At 39.5% G+C, this 20782-nt stretch overlaps 1 protein-coding gene across 7 annotated transcripts in view; it reads right to left on the bottom strand.

The window, feature by feature from the left end:
- The window catches only part of NTNG1 (netrin G1), a 371518-nt gene extending 361270 nt beyond the window's left edge, over positions 1–10248 (bottom strand). For 3 of the 7 annotated variants that reach the window (XM_069573646.1, XM_069573647.1, XM_069573649.1), the window contains exons 1-2: positions 8893–10120; positions 1018–1748 (exon numbers count right to left, since the gene is read on the bottom strand). In XM_069573646.1, coding sequence (XP_069429747.1) covers positions 1018–1263 — 246 coding nt within the window. In that variant the 5' untranslated portion in view covers positions 1264–1748; positions 8893–10120. Of the gene's footprint in view, positions 1–1017; positions 1749–7522; positions 7636–8583 lie in introns of those variants that run through there. The other 4 variants (XM_069573650.1, XM_069573651.1, XM_069573652.1 and 1 more) reach the window with 4 other exon arrangements.
- Positions 10249–20782: the final 10534 nt, after the last annotated feature.

The raw sequence follows: 20782 nt of genomic DNA, 5'->3' as shown, positions 1-20782 counted from the left end.
AATAGTTTCACTATCCTGAAAATGCCAGGCCAGGTTCAAGATAATAAAGTCAGGTATGGATACTATTAAAATCTGCCATACCATTACATCTGTTATTTAGAGAAAAATGAGATCCCAGTTCATGTATCAAATAAACCCTATGTATAATAATAATAAAGCAACATACACCAAATGAACACACTGTTTGAATTCTTTAGCACACTGATTTACATCATTTTAATCATCAAAGTCTTTACTTACACCTTATGGGCATATTTTCAGCAATGTCTCTAGTAAAAAATTCAACATGTCACATAGCATTTATGTTACCACCCAGAAAAAGCCTTTTCTAAACTATGAAAACAATGAATTATCTAGCTTTGCTTATCAAAAGGCGAGTATTTGAATCTGCATGCTCCATGTCATTACCTTTTTAGGAAACATTTTCAATATTCCAGCCTTTTCTCTGGAAAACCCTTACAAACAAGAGGCTGAATAAGTTGACAAGACTCTTCCAGAAAAGCTTCTCATGAGGCTTTGGCTCCTGTCTCCTAACCAAGAATTTCCAAACCACAGCAGTTACCCGATGAGGAAAACCGTGACATCTACTCAAGCCTTGAGCTGTAGAACACAGGATTAGCCTTCATTTAAAGATGCATGTGAAGAAACCTTTATGTTTTTAAAGCTGGCTTACCAATGGATTTTATCCTTCACCTATCACATGTGGTCTAATCATATTCCCAATCTCCAATCTGAAATTTAAACTTCAATTGGACTTTTTGCTTTACAATTTATATTCAGTGCATTTGTCTCAGTGAAACCTTTGGTTCACAGGAAGTGTGTCAATCACACTGTGCAAACTGTAATTCCAGGTGGTGCAGGCCTCCACTGAGAATGCAACTAGCCTGTTAGCACAAATCTGCCACCTGCAGATTCAGCTCATTGCCTGAGTTGAGTCTTATCACTCATCACATTTGTATGCACATACAACATGCCCGCACTTAACATGAAATATGCAATTCAAAAAGGGTGTCTCACCATTGCACAGAATGTCTCAGGAGGGTCTCCACAGGTAATGTCTGGAGGATCCAGTTTCACTTTCAGATATTTTGTCATGTCTGTGGATTCCGGCTGACAGGCCATGTAATCCCAAACTTTCCCTTCTTCTGTATAAATCTGAGTCTTACACACATCATAATGTCCCCACACTAAAGGGTAGGGCTGCATCACTGAAGACACTGTAACCCAAAGGGCATGAATTGACAGGAATCTTGACAAATACATCTCTAAATTCTTGGCAATCTTCGTGGTAACTAAAGCAGCTTATCTATGTCTATACGTAGGTAGGTTTGTATATTAAAAAAGAAAAAAGAAAAAGAAGATGAGACTTCAATGTAGATTCCAAAATTAAAAGTGAAGGGTTCATATATTGCACATGTTCAGGTATATTGAGGACTTTGGTGGAAGCCTAGCATACTTGTGCACTAGGCATTAGCAACAACTTGCAGCTTTTTCATTGTCCTAGTACGTATCTGCTAGCCTTGGGTCTAGTTTGGTATTTTTTTTTAAACGATGTCCAGTAGCAGAAAAGGATTTATCAAAATGATGGCTCTCCTATTGTACATCCAATAACCCTGGGTGCTTGATGCTCACAGTTCACAAGGGATGCTCAGGCGCACTGAGGTATCAGTAGCTAAAGCAAAAGGACGAGTGTCTATCGCTCGGCGTCTGCTTCCCATCAATCATTCTTTTCTTCTGGCACCAACACCCTTTTAGAAACAATAAGAATAAGAGTTATTGTCCCACAATCAATGCATTACAAAATATATGATATGTTGACATTTGGGAGGTTAGATGCAATATGAAGCAAATTGGTGTAATATGGATAACCTTTACTCAGCTGCTTTGCTAGAATGAGCAAACCACAGAAATCATTCACATTAGGAAGAATTTTGATATGAAGGATTTAACTCTTCCATAACAAACACAGATGTTTGTGTTCCAGGTGACTTACAGGTTTTCACTTCAAAAATTATATTCCCATCTTGACAAAACTGAAAGCAAGCAGCTAGATTTAAACATTTCTTCATATATTGCAGTGCTGGAAAATCTTCCAGGGGAAAAATGGGGGAAATGAGTGCTTTTATAACAATGGCAAAGAAGTGACAACTACTTCTATGCCTTTTGTCTCTTGGCAAAGAGACCCTAAAAATCAAATTCCTTGTACATTTCTTAGCTTTTGTTAACTGGAGTGAAAAACCAGCATTGTTGGCACAAGCCTGTCCCTTTGGATTTGCTCATTATATTAGAAGAATTTAGCATCTTTTGTTTAGTTGCATTTAGTGATAAAGATAACTTGGCTCTCTGAAAAAAATATTCAAAAATAAAACCAAAGCAGCAAATTTTCCTTTCATAAGAATTTTCTATTTTCTTACATCTTTTTATAGCCAATACATCTGCATTTGCAGTTACTCTCTGTAACAGAAGAAGGGAATTTGTCCCAAAGGCAAATATAATACGCTGCTTTAAAACTAAAAGCTCTGTAGTAAAATGCACAATTTAAAATGCACATATAAAAATAGCTGAGGGTGAGTTAACAGGCCATGAAGCAGAATAATATGGCACTAATTCTAAGAGAAAATAAAAATTACTGTTTAAAAGTACTTTGGGCTAACTGATAATACAGCCTACATACTGAATACAAATCATCGGTGAGTTTAACGGGCAACTTTTCTCTTTAGAGATCACTGTCTAAATCTAAACAAACAATAATATTTGGAATCCAGGTGTAAGAAGAGTGCATTTGCTTAATTAGCTGATTTATATCATCACAGTCCCAATAATTAAGTATTTTTTTAATGTAAAAGGACAAAAAAGCCTACAATTTTAGGAAATACCATATAGACCCTTCAATTCACACTGCTGCTGCTGCTGCTGCTGCTGCTAAATCGCTTCAGTCATGTCTGACTCTGTGCGACCCCATAGACAGCACCCGACCAGGCTCCCCCGTCCCTGGGTTTCTCCAGGCAAGAACACTGGAGTGGGTTGCCATTGCCTTCTAAGCAGTTTAAATATAGAAGTTCACTGTCCTCACACAATCTAATAGAAGGAATCTACTATATTTAAATAATATACCATCTTAAAATGAACTAAGCCACAGAGACTATGAAATGCCAACAGATGGTTGAATTGTGTTTCCATAGCAAAGTAATTTATAATAATTGCTTTATGGATGCAAGCGCAATTTTCATTATATTCAATTCATAAAATGTTATCATACTGCTGCAATTTGTGATATTTTCTATTAGGAAAAATGTTGAATATTTGAGTTCCTATGAAGCGATAATTAGCAGTTTGTCTAAACATGTATAAACTACAGATTTGAATCTGCCTCTTTCTTGTAATGTAAAGACTATATTGTGCTCAGTGAAATCTTAAACCAAAAAGAAAAAAAAATCACAGAGAAGTAAATGTTGTGGCTACTGTAGCCTTCTGCTTTTTCTGAAAAAAAAATTACTAATTTCATTAGTAATTTTAAGTTGATACTTTCAGAAGCAGCTGACATTTTGACAATTAATAATCTGAAAAGGTATTAAAATAATACAAATTTGCGTTTTCAACTGCGTTTACTACTTTATTATAATAAGAACAAACACTTTCATGGAGGGGGAAATGGAAGGGAGGGAAAAGTAGGCATTATAACTGAAGCAGTGTAAAATCTACTACACCAGAAATTATTAACTTAAATTCTTAGTTTCAAATACATAACAACATGTTAATCAGCACCATATACTCTTGAAGACCTGAGATGAACTGCTTTGAGTTTAAAATGAGTGAGCACAACAAGCTAATTTTTAATATTATTTTTAAAATATACCTTAAGTATATATTTGAATTCTGAGATTAATAACATTTTAATCAGTAAATATTCCCCCTAATCTGCTTATTCTTCACTACTGTCTTCATCCACTTTTTTGCCTCAGTTGAATCACAAAATGAAGGATGACCATATAAATTTATGTTAAAAATTTGGTCACTAAGGAAACGTATGGGAACCTGGTACTATTTCCTGACACAAGAGCAATCCCAGTGCAACGAATTCTCATTAAAGTACACCAGAATTATAATGATGGTCATTACACGGAATTATGGACTACACCATTGATCGAATTTAGAAAACTGACAAAGAAAAATGCAGAGGAGTGCAAGACATTTGAATATTAGGCAGCTGCAGGACCGTGCAACAGACATTCTTGACAAGAAGCAGCCAATTATAGCTTAAATTTCTGGCACATAACCAGTTGTGATTAATAGTTTTCCATTACATTACAGACATATTATTAATGTATTAAAAATGTCAAACTTTGGCAAGTACTAATATGGCATGGCTCAGTTAGTCTGCAGAATTTACACTTAATGAGCTCCCATTGACACAGGAAAAGATATTGACCACAGCATATTACGGATGAGGAGCAGAGGGTCACTAAGCTGTTCTTTAACATAATTATTTGATTTCATTCTAACTTTTATGTTTGTAGCGTCACTTAGTATGTATCTGTCATGTTAGGATCTACTTTTCATTGCCATACACTTCAAAGAAAATCCTCTTACTTTAAAATCAGTAAGAAACTAATAAATCTATGAACTTCCATGCCACACAATGGAAAAGAAGCCCCTGCCAAAATCAGGAATTTTCTATTAAAGTATAATTAAGGAGTTTTCAAAGAAAATAAAATGATTTTAAAATAGAACATGATTTACCCCTTAACCTCTATTACCTAATGGCACCAGTTCCCATCTGGATGTGCTTTCAACCAGGTTAAAATCACCAATAGCATCTTCAAAGCTAGGTCATTACAGCAAATAGCCAGGCAAACAGATTATGAGGACAGTCAATGACATATCTGGGGGTTTAATATACCAAACCAATTACTTCTTGCCCATAACTGAACTAATTGCCAAGTAACGTGGACTTTGAATTTGTCTCAAGTGCTCACCTAAATGTGAGCAGCTTCAGAAGAGCTCTGCACAGTCCCATTTCTAGTTCGTAACTTTGTGAACCCTGGGAACTCACTGTAATCGAATAGTGCCATCATCTCTACCTGTACACTAAAGTATTAGGAAGTCCTCTTTGATAGAAATACCCATTAATATGCCATGAGTACTCCACAGACCTCTGACTGGTGTATAAATTTGCAAAGCCAATATGAAAATATAAAGTTATGTCATGCCCTCAAGTTGATAGATGTTACTGATCTGGACTAAAATGAGCTATAAAATGGCTTTGCATACAAGGAACATATCTTTTCTCAGGATTCTGTAGCTAATTCCCTTCCACCTTGTGTTAACTTTGCAGAAGTCATTTCACAGGTCTTTTCTTTCATTAGAAAAGCAGCCTCCTAAATATTACATGGAAGTAATAATGATCAAAACTATAGACAATTATACTCTAAAAACAACTGCCAATTTCATCAACAAAGAGGAAAACATTGACAGTAAATCCACTAACTCTAGCTGGCTCTCAGTATCCATTCTATTATATAATCTCACGAGCAGGAGGGGGTGGTGATAGTAGGCTATTTATTCCATAAATACTCAGCTCTCAGGGGCACCTGAAATAGACAGCTATTGACTCATTCCTCATAGACATTAAGAATTTTATAAATATGCATGTTTCTGAATGGGAAGGAACAAAAAGAACATTGACTAGAATCATATTCCATTGAGTGAAAAATACAAGGAGATAAAGACATACCCAAATTCCATAACATATCAAAATTAGCAGCTTCCAACACTGTCATGAGACTGACTAAATGGGATATTTAACATATATTACACGCTCTCTGCATTTATTTATGTGTTGTGAAGAAAGCATATTCTAGTCACCTTAATGGGAGACATTTGCTTCTATCCTTTTGTTAACTGTCTTTCAAGATAAAGAAATTTTACATGTACTGCAACACCACTGGCATATTTTACTCATACTTGATTGGGTATTATGAGCAACTGCCTATCAAGAGATTCTTAATAAAACCAAACAGCACACCTTAGTATTTGAAAGATCTCTGCTTTCACCAAGAGAATGATTAAGGAAATTAGAAAGCATACATTTTGCAGGATGTTTAGGGATGGAATAATACATAAAATTTTTTCATAATCAGTTAAGTCTAGAATAAATATGCTGTTTTATTAATGTAGAACAACAAATCTTTCATTGTCTTGTAGGGAAGTTCAGAAATCCAAGGTTTCAAGTACACATTTGAGAAAATCTACACCCACCTAAAGTTTTGAAACAAAACTCTGGAGATAAAATTGTTTTTAAAAGTACACTAAATCTCTTACTGATCTATAATATAATTCATATACACACATTTTTCTGTTAACATATAATTAATTTTCTGAGTTGTACACAATTTTCTTTCCAATTGACTTGGTGTTTTTGTAACTTTAAAACTCTCCAAATCTTTACAATAGTTAGAAAATTAATCAACCAAGTGTGTAATGGTTTAATATTTTCAAATTAGTATTTGATCTGTTTTTTCTTTTTTTTTTTTCAGAATAATAACAGAGGCAAAGAGAGGTAAATGTACCACTTACAAACATACAAAAGGAAACAGAAAAATATATTAGCCTCCTTCTAAAAAGCTAACCTGAAACACATACATCCAGTGAAAGCTGACAAAACAAAAATATCAGTAGGAAAAACAGCTTTATGTGCATATAAAATCAATATCAACTGTTTTCTTACAAAATGTTAGGATCACCTTTTTAAATTTTCACAATAGGAAGTACTGCCAAATTAATAGCCAACTATATGGGATTTTGAATTCCCTTATGTTGGTCTTCAGTGGTGAAACAGATCTTATTTCATGGCACCCGGAAAAAAATAGGAAATACATCCCTTATGTATGTAAGCTAGAACAACCTTCTGTATGAAACACTTGCATTTTTTTTTTCTTTGCATACTAATCCACATGCAAAGAACCAAATTTCGTCTTAAAGAAAAACTGAAAGTTACTTATCTTTCAAAAGATTCTTGAACAGTTATTGAGCTGATTTTCCTTTGCCAAAGAGAAAAGGGGTGAGGGGAGTTTAAGGCATTCAAAGTGGCAGTTCAAAATACTTATTATATGAAACCTGCGATTGTTAATTCCCCAAAGGTTAGAGATGACCTCAAGGACTAGACATATCAGAAAAATGTTGCCCCTACTGTGAAAAAGAGAATTCCTGGAAAACTTTTTTCTAACAAGCTGAACCATTAAGTATATCTGAATAAATGATTTTGTTACAAGATTTTTCTATTTTCCCCCCAATTCTGTAAAATAAAACTTTTAGTATTTTCAGTCATAAAATAGGGCCTTATTTCTAGAGCATATCTACTGCCAGATACACCATATGTTTAGTGGAATTCTGAATCTTACTCAGAATTTTCCATTCCAAAGATTGACAAACTCTTATGCTAAGAGTGGTTCCATTACCATTCCCTGGGAAGAATGGGGGAGGCGGTGGAAAACAAAAGCCTCTACACTCTGGAAATCTGTACCTGATGTGAGGATGGAAACGCAATCTCCAACTTTTCGAAACAAAGTTGCTTAAAATCTCCACTAGGAATTTTCCTCCCCTCCCCTGTAAAATGACAGCCTCCTAAGTGGATTTCTGGAAAAGAAAAAAGAAAAGAAAAAAAGGGGAAGTGGGGGGAGGAGTCTCTAAAGTGATGTTACTAAAACAAACAGCAGAGGGCGCAGTTTCTTTTTTTATCTAAGTTTTCCTGTGTATGAATCACTTAATTGGTTATTTTGGGCCCAATAATACTCAGTATTATTTGTATTATATATAGACATCCACAGATCCATACAGGAGAGCAATTCAATGTCCCTAGCCGAATCCATCAACTGATTAATGCAATGCCAGTAAAGAATCTGAGAAAATATTCCAAACAACATTCCTATACCAAGTCTTTCCCTCTGTCAATTTTCCCTTCTCCCCAGCTGCACAACACGGGATAGTAATGCTTTAATCTCGCACCAATAAAGGAGATTAAAAGACAGGAACTTCAAAAGCTCAGTGTGGCCACCAGCTCCACAGGGCCGTCAAGAGGGCAAGTTTTTTTTTCCCCAAGCAAGGACAACTGGCAAAATAAAGAAAATGAAGAAAAAAGAACCCTCCAATGTTTTACGTGTGGTCAGGTGTGTGTCTGTGTGTGTGTGTGTGTGTGTGTGCGTGAGAGAGAGACAGAGCGACAGACAGTGGGGAGCGAGCTGTGTGTCTGAGTCCGTCGATGGAAGCACGGACCCCGCGCCCAGGCACTGAGTACAGCACAGACTCGTAACCTGCCCGGGGCGCACACCAGGAAGACGTGTGTGGGTGTGAGAGTGTGCGGGCTGTGTGCGCTCGGAGGTTCTGCGCGCTGCCTCCTCAAGGCGCTTCACAAAGTTCCTCGCCCACCCGGAGCCTTCCCTCCCGCCGTTGGACTGCGCTGTGTGGGGTGGGGGTGGCGGGGAGGGGGAGTCGGGGGGAGGGAAGGAGGAAAGCAGGGGGAGAGGGGAGAGGGGCAAAGGGAAGACGCGCGGGTCGCTGCAGGAGCGGGAAGCCAGCCGCACTCACCGTGGGGCCCGTTCGCTAGGCGCCGGGCTGGAGCCCAGCCGACGGCGCGGGGCGGCGGCCGAGCCCAGCCTGGTGCGCCTCGGGCGGCGGCCGCAGCAGCGGAACCCCGGGCGGCGCTGGGCGGGCGGCGGCTCTCACCGCCGAGCCATCTCCGAGGCGCGGGCGAAGCGGGAGAGCTAGGGGTGTGGACCCGAGCGCCGCGGCCCGGCTGCCGTACCCCGAGGTCCCGGTTGCGCCGGGCTCGTGGCACGAGAGGACCCCACGGACGCAGAACCCCGCGCCCGCCCGCCAGTCCCACCGCTTAATTACCTTCGCCTCTGGCCCCGGAGGAGGGGGGGGCAGCCTCCTGCACGTCGCCCCCTCTCGGAGCCCTAGCCGAGAGGGGGAATTCCTTCCCGTTGACGTCCTCTTCCGAAATGCAAAAGATCAGTGACTTTGACAGGTAGATGAGGGGGAGGGAATAGGGGTGGGCGGAGAGGAAGGGAAGATGAGAAAGGTGCCTCTCCCTCCAAAAATATAGTGATATTAATAATGAAATCGCAGCCTTCGGGAGGTCTTGCCAGCCCAGTCCTCTGCTTGCCGGGTCTCCTCCGCGCCTCCTCGCGCCAGTGCCTCTGCCACTTCTCGCCTTAAACTTTACTGAGGGTTGGTTTTGTTTTGTTTTTTTTTTTTTTCCCTTTCTTTCTTTTTTTCCCTATTTTTTTTTTTTAAGCTGTAGGACGACTTCCTGATTTCCCGGGGATCAGAACCAGCGGTCCGGTGGTTCTACCCCGCTTGGCACAGCTTTCATTTTATTTCAGACGAAAACGTTGAGCTTACTCAGAAGGGACATAAATCAGGACAATTAGCATTGGCGCCAAGAAGATCCTCTAGTACCAATTTCGTCCGGGCTTCCTTCGCGCATTCCTCCACTCAAGTCAGAAATGTCACTGCACATAGCGTTGATGGCTGCGAGACGCGACGCACCCAAAGTCCATTTGATGAAATATACATGGCCCGCGATGCTTCTGGATTGCGGTTCCCGGGCTCCCCGCCCCCGCCCGCGGCGCCTCGCCGGACCCTGCTCCGAGCAGGCTGCGAGCTCTCTGCAAACTTAGGGGCGCGTACAAATTAAAGAGTGAGCGCAAGGGCCGGAGAAGAGAAAGAAAGAAGCAAGCCGGGGGAAACTGCAGCCCTTGGAGGGGTGGCATGTACGTTTCACTTAAAAGCAGATCTTCTGCAACTGCCAGCAAGTGGAAGGATTGCAAACCTTATACTACCTCGAGACCTGGGCGCTCCGAGCGGTCCTAACTCCGTCCCGCTCACTCTAACAGCCGCTGCCGCCGCTCCAGGACCTCGGAGTACTGAGGCTCAGCGACCACGCTTCACCTCCCCGACCCTTAGCTCGCCCACCCGAGCGCGGGTTTTCAGTATCTCTTCACGTACCTTCCACTCATGCCGGCGCCCGTCCCATCCCTCACTCCTGGCTCTTCTCTAGAAAACCTTCCCTAAGCACACCCCTCACTCCTAGCTGTGATCTCAGTGGTGTTTTTCAACCAACTATTCCCTTGCCCAGCCAGCGGCCCCTGCAGCGCAAGCCTCGAACTTCCTTATTTAGAAATTCATTCTTCTTCGGAAAGTTGAAGAGAGAGCTGTGCTTTGCTGGCCTCATCAACACCCTGAAGAGAAAGACAAACGCCCCCGCCCCAAACCTTCTTTCCCTCGGCAGTGGGGGCTCAGACTTACCCGGGATCTCATTCATAGCTACACACTAACGTCAAGGGGGAGGGTGGGGATCCACTTGCTTACATAGGGAGAGACTTTAATTAAAAAGACTACTGCAACAGGGCGGGGGAAAGCTCTCATCTCACAAATCTGTAAGCATCTCAATATCAAACAGAAACAGGCTTCTGTGTGGTAAAGGGAATAAGCAGTAGGGAAAGCTGGTCAGATGACAGGGGGTAAACCCATGGTGAAACCAGCTGGTTTGATAAGAAATGTGCCTGTGTGGTACACCGATTTGGGGGATAAACTGACAAAAAAGCATGTTCTGCATTTTAGTGTTTGCTTCAGTTTGGGGCCAAGTTCAGAGTGCAGTGGGCTGGAGAGAAGTCAAACTCAAGTTTGTTAAAGACAAAGCAGAGGATAAGAAATGGCAGTTGTGAACACTTGGTCGCTCACTTCATGCCTCACAATGGAGGCACAGAGCTGAGGGCAGAGAGTGGTGACTAGCGGTGGTGTGGCAGAAGGGTGCACAGGGGAGAAGCTTGTTGAACTGAGTCTGTGACGGATCCTTCTTGGCCCTGAGCAGCCAGAAAGGAGGCAGGAATTCCAAGCACTCTTACCCTAGACCCTCTAACACCTGAGAGGCCGTCCTGAGAGGTGAATCCTCTCCCAGCTGACTCCCTCCAGTTCAGGAATCTGTGACTTCCTTCCCACTTCCACATTCAAGCACTGACGGTGAGGAAAGGAGTTATCTGGAGGAGTAAACTCCTCAAAGGCATTCTTAGACAGTGACCCTTTGCCAACTCTCTACCCAAGCTTCTCCAGAGTCTAAATATACTGATTCTGGGAGATGCCACTCACCACCTAACCCTCCCTCTTGGTCTACCAGAGCCTCGACCCTTCTGAGAAGCCAGTACAGCCCGAGAAACAACACCCACAGGAGCTCTCTCAAGTCTCAGTGGCCTTCTGGCCTGAGCACTGAGATCCACACAGCTCTCATCCTTACATTTCCCTCTTGCCCTTTTCTCTCAAGCCAAAAAAACTCCTTCTGAGTTTCCATTCTCAGTTTTGTTTGATCATTTTAGGTTTTTCTCCAGTAAAAATAAAGAAAAGAAATCTGTCCAGAGATTAGGAGATTCTCTTCTAGGATATACCAAGATCTTTGTGATATTGGCTCCCAACCTGGAGAAAGTTCCCTTTTCAGCTGTCAGAGACTCAGAACAAACCTCCTTCCCCCTCTTCCTGTACTATGCCTTCCCACATCTCCAGGGTCTCTTTGACTTGGCGGAAAACATCAGTCCCAAATAAGTCCAATATGTGAACGGGGACCCCAAGTAGCTTCTCCCACTCCAAGAGTAACAGTCTTCCAGAGGTGAATTTTTCTCTCAAACATCTGCTCTGATCGTCTCAGATTCAGTAAGTCACCAACTAAACAAATCAAATAAACTCTGAGCAGGAAATTTGAATCCCCAAGGACACTTTTCAGTATTAAAACCCTTTCTCCTCCAGATCGTGATCCCTCCTCTAGTGGGGATTGGGGGGAAGGACATTTTCTCCAAAAAAAAAAAAAAGTTTTGGGTGGATTTGAAATACCTTCTTAAAATGAGATACTGTGAATTTACATTTTAAACCAGCTTTCTTGAACATATCTTTGCATATTTATTTACATAAATAAAGAGCAATCAGAAATTTACCTACCTATTTTCTTGGCATCTTTTCTCCAGCATCCTTTGCTTCTTCCACTTGTGTTTATGGATGCATATATATACATATATATGTTTATGTACATTAAATATATATGTATTTAACTTTCTTTGAAAGAATGATTTTTTTTTTTTTACTTAAACTTTCAACTTTACTTTTCTTTCTCTCCCTTTAGAGGAAAATTATTTGATCTTTCAGTTCTCTGACTTCAGATCTCTGGCTGGTTTCCATGCATTCCTCATTCTTCTTCAACTTAGATTTTCATCTAATTGTAATTCTGTTAGGTCTCTATTGTTCATTTTTCTAGGTTATTAAAACCTGCTTTAAAACCTTCTTTTTAGAGATTTAACAGGGTTGTTTAAATGCTTGCAGCATCAACATGACAAACTGGTAGTGGTAGCATAATTGCAATGTTTTTCATTGTTCAGTCATTCAGTCATGTCCAACTCTTTGTAACCCCATGGACTGCAGCACACCAGGCTTCCATGTCCTTCACTGTCTCCCAGAGTTTGCTCAAACTCATGTCCACTGAATTGGTGATGCCATCCAACCGTCTCATTCTCTGTTGCCCCTTCTCCTTCTGCCCTCAATCTTTCCCACCATCAGGGTCTTTTCCAATGAGTTGGCTCTTCACCTCAGGTAGCCAAAGTATTGAAGCTTTTTGCAATGTATCTGGTGCAAAAAGATAGGTGTCTTTCTATAAATACTGTAAAGTACTTGACATAAAGTAGGTACAAGAGAAATGTTTCTTGCAGGTGCAAATAATTTTTTTCCACTCCCAGAACTCAGTAATGGTCTTCTTGGTAACAAGAATTAATTCCTACTATGTTAAACTAAAATTTAGATGTCTGAAATATCCAAATAAGGGACAAATCCTATTTGGCCAACTGTATACTGTGTGATAGATGCTTTCCTAACTGCTGCTTGTGTCCTGGTAGAAACATCCTTCCTAGTAGTTATAAAACCTTTAGCTCTTTCTTGTCTCCACTCTGTGCTCAGGGACATGCTTTATTACAGAGTCATTAGCAGTGTCGTTTTGACAGGTTTTGAAGTTCCTTACCTAACATGATTTTTTACTGCTTAAATATTTTGACATTTAAACCTCTCATAAGTCCTAAGCATCTGGTATAGGCTCCATCACTGACTATATTGGCATTTTCCTGCTCTTGTAGGTGTATCAAGCACAGTTTTCTAGAAATTTTAAACTTACAAGCCCAAATTATCCAAATATCAAGCATACCCAATGCTGGTAGATCAATAACTTCATTTTGTTCTTCTGAAGACTGATAGCAAACCAAAGGACATATGGTTTTAATATAAGAAAATACATATATTGATTGTGTTACTGATTCTAGAACACAAAGAATATCAGATTGTACAAGCCATTGATAGTCAATGACTGATACAAAGAACAGGACCTTTAGCATCCATGTGCTTTCTAATATATGGCATTGTGTAAAATAGTTTGAAAATAATAAAAATTAGCTTCTTTGATTAAAATAAAATGAAAAAACTTAACAAAATGTTGGTTTTGGTATTTTTTCTGAAAGAAAGCATGCTAACCTAAAAGATGAATTTTTTTTTTTGTCAAATAAGCATTTCATATACCTTTTCCATTCCAACTTTATGACCTGTGAATAGTGTTCTTAATTTAACCTATCTCACCCATAAGAAGTCAATAGAAATCACGTCTTGATTTTTATGCTTTTAGAGCACAGTGACACTAGGTGTTTTTATCCAACCAGTAAAATCTGTCAAAATCATGACACCCTGGGTCTTTTTTGACCTATTTATTTTTTCTTTTTGAGACTCAACACACAGTCAATATTTGTTTAACAGTTTATCTTTTTTTCCAAGGCTACATAAAGAGGGATCTGAGCAAAGGGTTTGGATAACGTTATGGTCTGAACAAACTCAGTAAGCGTCCATAAAGTTGTATTGTGTGTGTGTGTGTCTGTGTGTGTGTGTGTGTGCTTAGTTTGTCTAAGATCATTAACTTATTTCTTGAGAAAAGGAGATCCCACATTAATCTACTGTGTCAGCTGGAAAGGTTCACTCTAAAAATTTAACAGCTGTGTCAATTTCCTCAAATGTAATTTTTATGTTTTCAGTTATTCTTCAAGAGCAAAAGGAGCAGCCTTTTCAAAGTGAGAAGAAAAATATATGAAGGAAGACTGTGTGTATGCATGCTGAGTTGCTTCATTCATGTCCAACTCTTCACAACCCCATGGACTGTAGCCTGCCAGGCTCCTCTGTTCATGGGATTCTTCAGGCAAGAATACTGAAGTGGGTTGCCATGTCCTCCTCCAGGGTATCCTTCCTACCCAGGGATCCAAACCTTATGTCTCTTGCATTGACAGGTGTGTTCTTTACCACTAGCACCACCTGGGAAGCCCAGACTGAGTAATGCTGCTGCTGCTGCTAAGTCGCTTCAGTCATGTCCAACTCTGTTCGACCCCATAGACGGCAGCCCACCAGGCTCCCCCGTCCCTGGGATTCTCCAGGCAAGAACACTGGAGTGGGTTGCCATTTCCTTCTCCAATGCATGAAAGTGAAAAGTGAAAGTGAAGTCGCTCAGTCTGTCTTAGCGACCCCATAGACGGCAGCCTACCAGGCTCCTCTGCCTATGGGATTTTCCAGGCAAGAGTACTGGAGTGGGTTGCCATTGCCTTCTCCGGAATATTACACTAGAGGTTGCTTAAGAGAAATGTAGTAATAATGGTCAAGTCTAGGCATTTGTTTTATATGGATGAGGCAAAGATGCACACATTTAAGATGATGGTACAGGGTTTCCAAGATCTCTGTCAGGCCGTTGGCCAAGACTACAATAGAGCCCAGCCTCTTGTTTAAGAGTCTCTGTAAGAGGTTCTTATACTATAAATGTGAGGTATGATGCAGTAAGGGCTGAACTATAATCTGGCGAATTGACCACTGCAATGAGAATATACATGATGAAACATTGTCCAAGAACAGAAAAATAGCAAACACAGAAGAGAAGTCTAAGATTAGAGGGCACCATTGGTTTGAGTTGTATTCTACCCAGATGTTTCTCCCTGCTTAACTTCTGCTTTTGAGTTTAGTTTGAGATTTACTGTTCTGAAATGATTGTCTTGATTGCTGTTTTTATCACCTCAATGGCTTCCATCGTTTAGCATCTATGCTGAACGGAGGCAATGGAGATAAGCTAGGTTGGTTTCCAGTGAGGAAGATGGGTTTGTGCCAGGCGGCCTTTATGTCCCAGTGGGCTGTCATCTCCTTTGGCAAGAATGCTCTCTCCCGTAAGGCAGATGACTAATTCTCTTAAATCCTGCCTCAATGTGTAATAGAGAAGAATGAAATCAGAGGCACTATGAATTCTCTTCTTACTACAATAAGCCAGAAAGAAACTCAATTGTCAGTTCTCCAGACTTTGAAATCCCGTAGAAAATAGCACAATCATAAGATTCCTATGATATCATAGAAATTATTTCTTGTTCCCCTCCCCCTTCCTTTTTCCTTATTCTTAAACAAGAATTGAACAACTCCTCTATATTAGGAACAACATTAGCAATAACAGGATGAATAAGGCAGTCCTTTCCTATAGTTTATAGTCTGTTAGAGAAGACGGACTTGTAAACAAACAGTGTAATACTACCATGGGAGCTGAGATTAAAACTCGCAGGGAGCAGGTAAACCCCAAAGGAAACAGTGTTTGATATTGCTTGGTGAATCCTGGGAAAAGCTAATGAAGGGGTACATGACCTATATCTCAAAAGATGAGTAGGCATTCATCAAGTAGGAGCAAAAGGCCTTCTGACCAGGAAGCAGGGGGAACAAAGATAGAGGCCTAATACAATTGGGCATGTTTTGGCACTTCCAAGTAGTTTGGTATGAGTGCAGCTCACAGCTCCATATGGATGGCCTTTGTAGTGAATGCTTATGAGCTTTTGACATGGAAAATCTATAACAAGAATTGAGAACAATATAAGAGAAAATCAAGAGAAAGAACATATCCTATGCTATTTAGGTTGAGACATATGAACATGTTAAAAATTTACCATTATTGACCTACAAAAATGGTAACTTTAGGTCTCAATCTAATAGGATCAGATACTGCCCCATTCAGTTCTAAGTAATCTGTGTTAAGTAATTGAAAACAGCAAATAATTTGTAGAACTTATATATTTGTTTTTGAGTACATTATAAGCCTTATTTCGGCAGGAGCTATACCTTCCTAATGAGCTTTTGTGCTTAGATGGTATTAAAATTAGTTGGATTTCCCTGAGTAAGCACAGACAGTGGGAGAATGTGGTTGCAGAGCAGATTGGTGACCAGGAAATCCAAGGTTAAACATTTAACCAGGGATAAGCCACACATGAATAATGAAGCATTGAGTAATTAGTAATTATAGACACCAATTAAGCATTAGGTAAAAGAACCAGTCTTCAATCATTCCACCATGGTTTACATTTTTGCTATATAAGTGGAGGAAAAAAATGAAAGTGTTAGTCGCTCAGTCATGTCTGACTATTTGCAACCCCATGGACTGTAGCCCTCTAGGCTCCTCTGTCAATGGACTTTTCCAGCAAGAACACTGGAGTGGGTAGACATTCCCTTCTCCAGGGGATCTTCCCAACCCAGGGATCAAACTCGGGTCTCCAACGTTGCAAGCAGATTCTTTAATGTCTGATAAATGTGCTTCAGGTTTTCACTGGAGAATAACTACTTATCAAAAAGAAGCGGAGAACAAAATAAAACAAGACAGAAAAAGTTGCAAAAATTCCAGAGATTTAAAAGCATTATGCATAATAGAAAGGAACAGAAACAAATTGATGTTTCTAGTAACCAGTACTTCTCTAAATCAAAGCAAAATTCAGATTTTTTTTTTAATTGTTCGGTGAAGATGGTAACATGAAGATGGTGAAGCTTTTTAGCTGTTTATGGCCAAAACGTCAAGAGATGTATTGTGATAAGGGAAAAATAATAATCTGGTTTTGTTTTTCACCTGCTCTCCCCACACACTCCCAGCTGCCTTCTGCATTTATAAACCTTAGTTTTCTTGCTGCTGCTGCTGCTGCTAAGTCGCTTCAGTTGTGTCCGACTCTGTGCGACCCCATATCGATGTAAAATGAGACTTAGGAAACTACTTCTCTCCTCAGCTGTTTCCCTGAAACTTTATCTGCCCCCACTTGTCTGAAGGCTGAGTTTGCAATAAAGAGAGAGCTAGACTGTCAGTTAGCATATATCATGGTATATATATTACTGTTAAGATGTTGCAATTGTCCTCATATTAAGAATTGATTGATAGTCAAGGAGAGCTGAATGCTCATAGCTCTTTTAAGCAATGAGAAGCAGAACCCCCAGACTTTCAGCAGCAGAAAATCTGAGACTGACTTAAATACAGGTTTAATTTAAAATCATTATATGTTTGGATCCTTTAGATAATTTTTTTTTTAGAAAATCTAGTGAGAGTGTACTAAGAGCCAACTGAGATCTCAGTAAGACACTTTCCTGCTAGATGATTTTGCGTAAGTGATCTCACTTCTCTGGGCCTTAACTACCTAACTGTAAAATAAGGAAGTTGAGATAGATGAATTTAAATTCTCAGATTGGGGTTCATGGACATCCATGGCTTTGGGGGCTTGCTAAAAAGCAGGTTTCTGAATCAGCACCTCCACAAGAGATTCTTATTTAATAACATCACATTTTGAGGTTTCTTCTAGCTTTTGCATTTTGAGTCTTGCTTTGAGGTTGGGATTAATTTAAATGAAAGTTGATACAAAAAGAAGTGTACTCGTCACCTTCTTGGATAACAGAAAAGGATCTCTGATTTCTCAAAGTTGTGTATAAATTTCTGTATATTAGAATTAAATAGGATATATGTTTGATTCCTGAAAAGATCAGATAGAATGAAGGTCTGGGAACTTGAAATCACGTTTTTAAGAAAGGAAGAAATCAAGCATTTGCCACATAATACATTTAATTTGGAACTGTGCTCACTAAGGCCCAACTTCTGGAACATACATATTAACTATAAACTATCATAAATCCCCCCCAGAAGTGAATTATTTGATTTGTAAACACCATTTCTCTGAGATCTACCATAAGGTCTAGTTATGAGGTGTTAAAAGCATTTAAACTTTATATTCTGGCTGAGGTTTTTCAAATTAGTCAGTGACTATTGAGTTTTCTTTACCAGCATTCACTAATATATCTATACAAAATGCCCTTGTGAATTATTGTGATCAGACTTCCATAAAGGTAAAGCTTCCAAAACAATTTAGATTAAAAGCTTATCAAACTATACCTAAGGATGTGTACATTTTATATATATTCGTGTATATTCTGTGTATTCAAGTTAAAGTCATTATGAAACGTAATGTGATACACTGGTAAATCCTCAAAGCTCAGAATTCATTGCTTGACCTTAGGTAATAGGCTTAATCCTTCTGAGCCTCTCTTTCCTCAGCTGTAAGAAATGGGAATAATGCTGAGTATCTTATAGCATTGCTGTGAAGAATAAATATGATATTGGGTTCAAAAAACACTTTCAAATATTAATTATTTACTACCCATATTATAGTATTGACCCTTCCATTGTTAGTATGTCATCCTAAATTCTTAAATTTACTCAGTAAATAAGCATTTTGGGGACCATTTATACCACTTCTAATACTGTGCCAAATACTTTGGAATATATAGGCATATAAGCTATAATTTTTATGCTTAAGACAATTTTTACTTAAGGGTTTTATAACAGTATCACACCGTGTAAAGTTTAAAACTGAAAAACAAATTTTTACAACTGACTGGAAAATGAATACAATGGGTCTTCAAAGATCAGGGAGTGTTCCCCTGAAGAAGGAGGGAGAAGAAAAGAAGACCTTTTAGGGTTTGTGTAGATAAGTGATGGAGAGAGTTCCAGCAAAAGAGAGAACAAAGGCAGGGGAGCCCAGAAGTCAACTCATTTTCAGGATACTGTGGGGATGCAAAGCCACTCAACTTAAGGTATCATGCTAGGAAACCATGGGCATATGTTTGGGAAAGTATATCAATAGAAATAAGGTCATTGCTCCTTGAATTTCAAAGTGAAGAATTTGAAATTTATCTAAGAAATAATGTGGAACAATGAAGAGTTCTGAGCAGAGGAAATTCATGAATAATGTGGTATTTTTTAATTAATTTTTATGGAAGTTATATTCATAACAAATCCAAGTTCAGAGATTATTAGAAGCAGAGAGAGAAAATGAGAGGCTACTACATGAAGCCAGTTAGACAATGTAGAGTCGTGTCTGGCTCTTTGTGACCCCATGACTGTAGCTCACCAGGCTCCTCTGTCCGTGGGATTCTCCAGGCAAGAATACTAGAGTGGGTTGTCATGCCCTCCTCAATGACAGTGACTTATACTAAAATGGTACTTATTGAATATCAGGCCACCTTACCTGCCTCCTGAGAAATCTGTATGCAGGTCAAGAAGTACTAGTTAGAACCAGACATGGAACAACGGACTGGTTCCAAATTGGGAAAGGAGTACATCAATGCAGTATATTGTCACCATGCTTATTTAACTTATATGCAGAGTACATCATGAGAAACGGCGGGCTGGAGGAAGCACAAGCTGGAATTAAGATTGCCAGGAAAAATATCAATAACTTCAAATATGCAGATAACATCTCCCTTATGGCAGAAAGTGAAGAGGAACTAAAGAGCCTCTTGATGAAGGTGAAAGAGGAGAGTGAAAAAGCTGTCTTAAAACTCAGCATTCAGAAAACTAAGATCGTGGCATCTGGCCCGATCACTTCATGGCAAATAGATGGGGAAACAGTGGAAACAGTGACAGACTATTTTCCTGGGCTCCAAAATCACTGCAGATGGTGACTGCAGCCATGAAATTAAAGACGCTTGCTCCTTGGAAGAAAAGCTATGACCAACCTAGCATATTAAAAAGCAGAAACATTACTTTGCCAACAAAAGTCCATCTAGTCAAAGCTATTGTTTTTCTAGTAGTCATGTATGGATGTGAAAGTTGTACCACTAAGGAAGCTGATGGCAAAGAATTGATGCTTTTGAACTGTGGTATAGAAGACTCTTGAGAGTCCCTTGGACTCCAAGGAGATCAAACCAATCAATTGTAAAGGAAACCAGTCCTGAATATTCATTGGAAGGACTGATGCTGAAGCTGAAGCTCCAACACTTTGGCCACCTGATGTGAAGAGCTGACTCATTGGAAAAGACCTGATGCTGGGAAAGATTGAGGGCGGGAGGAGAACAGGACGACAGAATGAGATGGTTGGATGGCATCACCAACTCAATGAACATGAGTTTGAATTGGTGATGGACAGGGAAGACTGGCGTGCTATAGTCTACAGGGTTGCAAAGAGTCGGACATAACTGAACAACTGAACTGGTATTTGTTGACATGAAAAAAAAAACAGATACGTGAGGAAATGGTGGAATTTCTGACAGAATTTATTTATACAAACATAATTTTAAGTTACATAATTCTTTTAAATTAGATGAGAATGAGAAGTCCTATAAAATATTTACAATTTCAACATTCTTTAAGTGTTCAACATGCACTTACCTTTTCTTCATTCAAAAAAAACTTCTTGAGTGCATAATATGGGCATTGTTCTAGGAGCTTGGGATTCAGTGGTGAAGAAAACAAAGACAGAATTCATGAACTTTACATTCTAGTTGAAGGATAAAGGATATACCAACGATCATAATGAACAAGTAAAATATCCACCTATTTGAAAGAGGATAATATTGGAAACAAGAAAATGTAGAACAGGATATTAGGGATTAAGAG

Source organism: Ovis canadensis, chromosome 1 (genome assembly GCF_042477335.2).
Source record: "Ovis canadensis isolate MfBH-ARS-UI-01 breed Bighorn chromosome 1, ARS-UI_OviCan_v2, whole genome shotgun sequence".
Taxonomy (NCBI): domain Eukaryota; kingdom Metazoa; phylum Chordata; class Mammalia; order Artiodactyla; family Bovidae; genus Ovis; species Ovis canadensis.
This window is presented reverse-complemented; position numbering and strand designations above follow the sequence as displayed.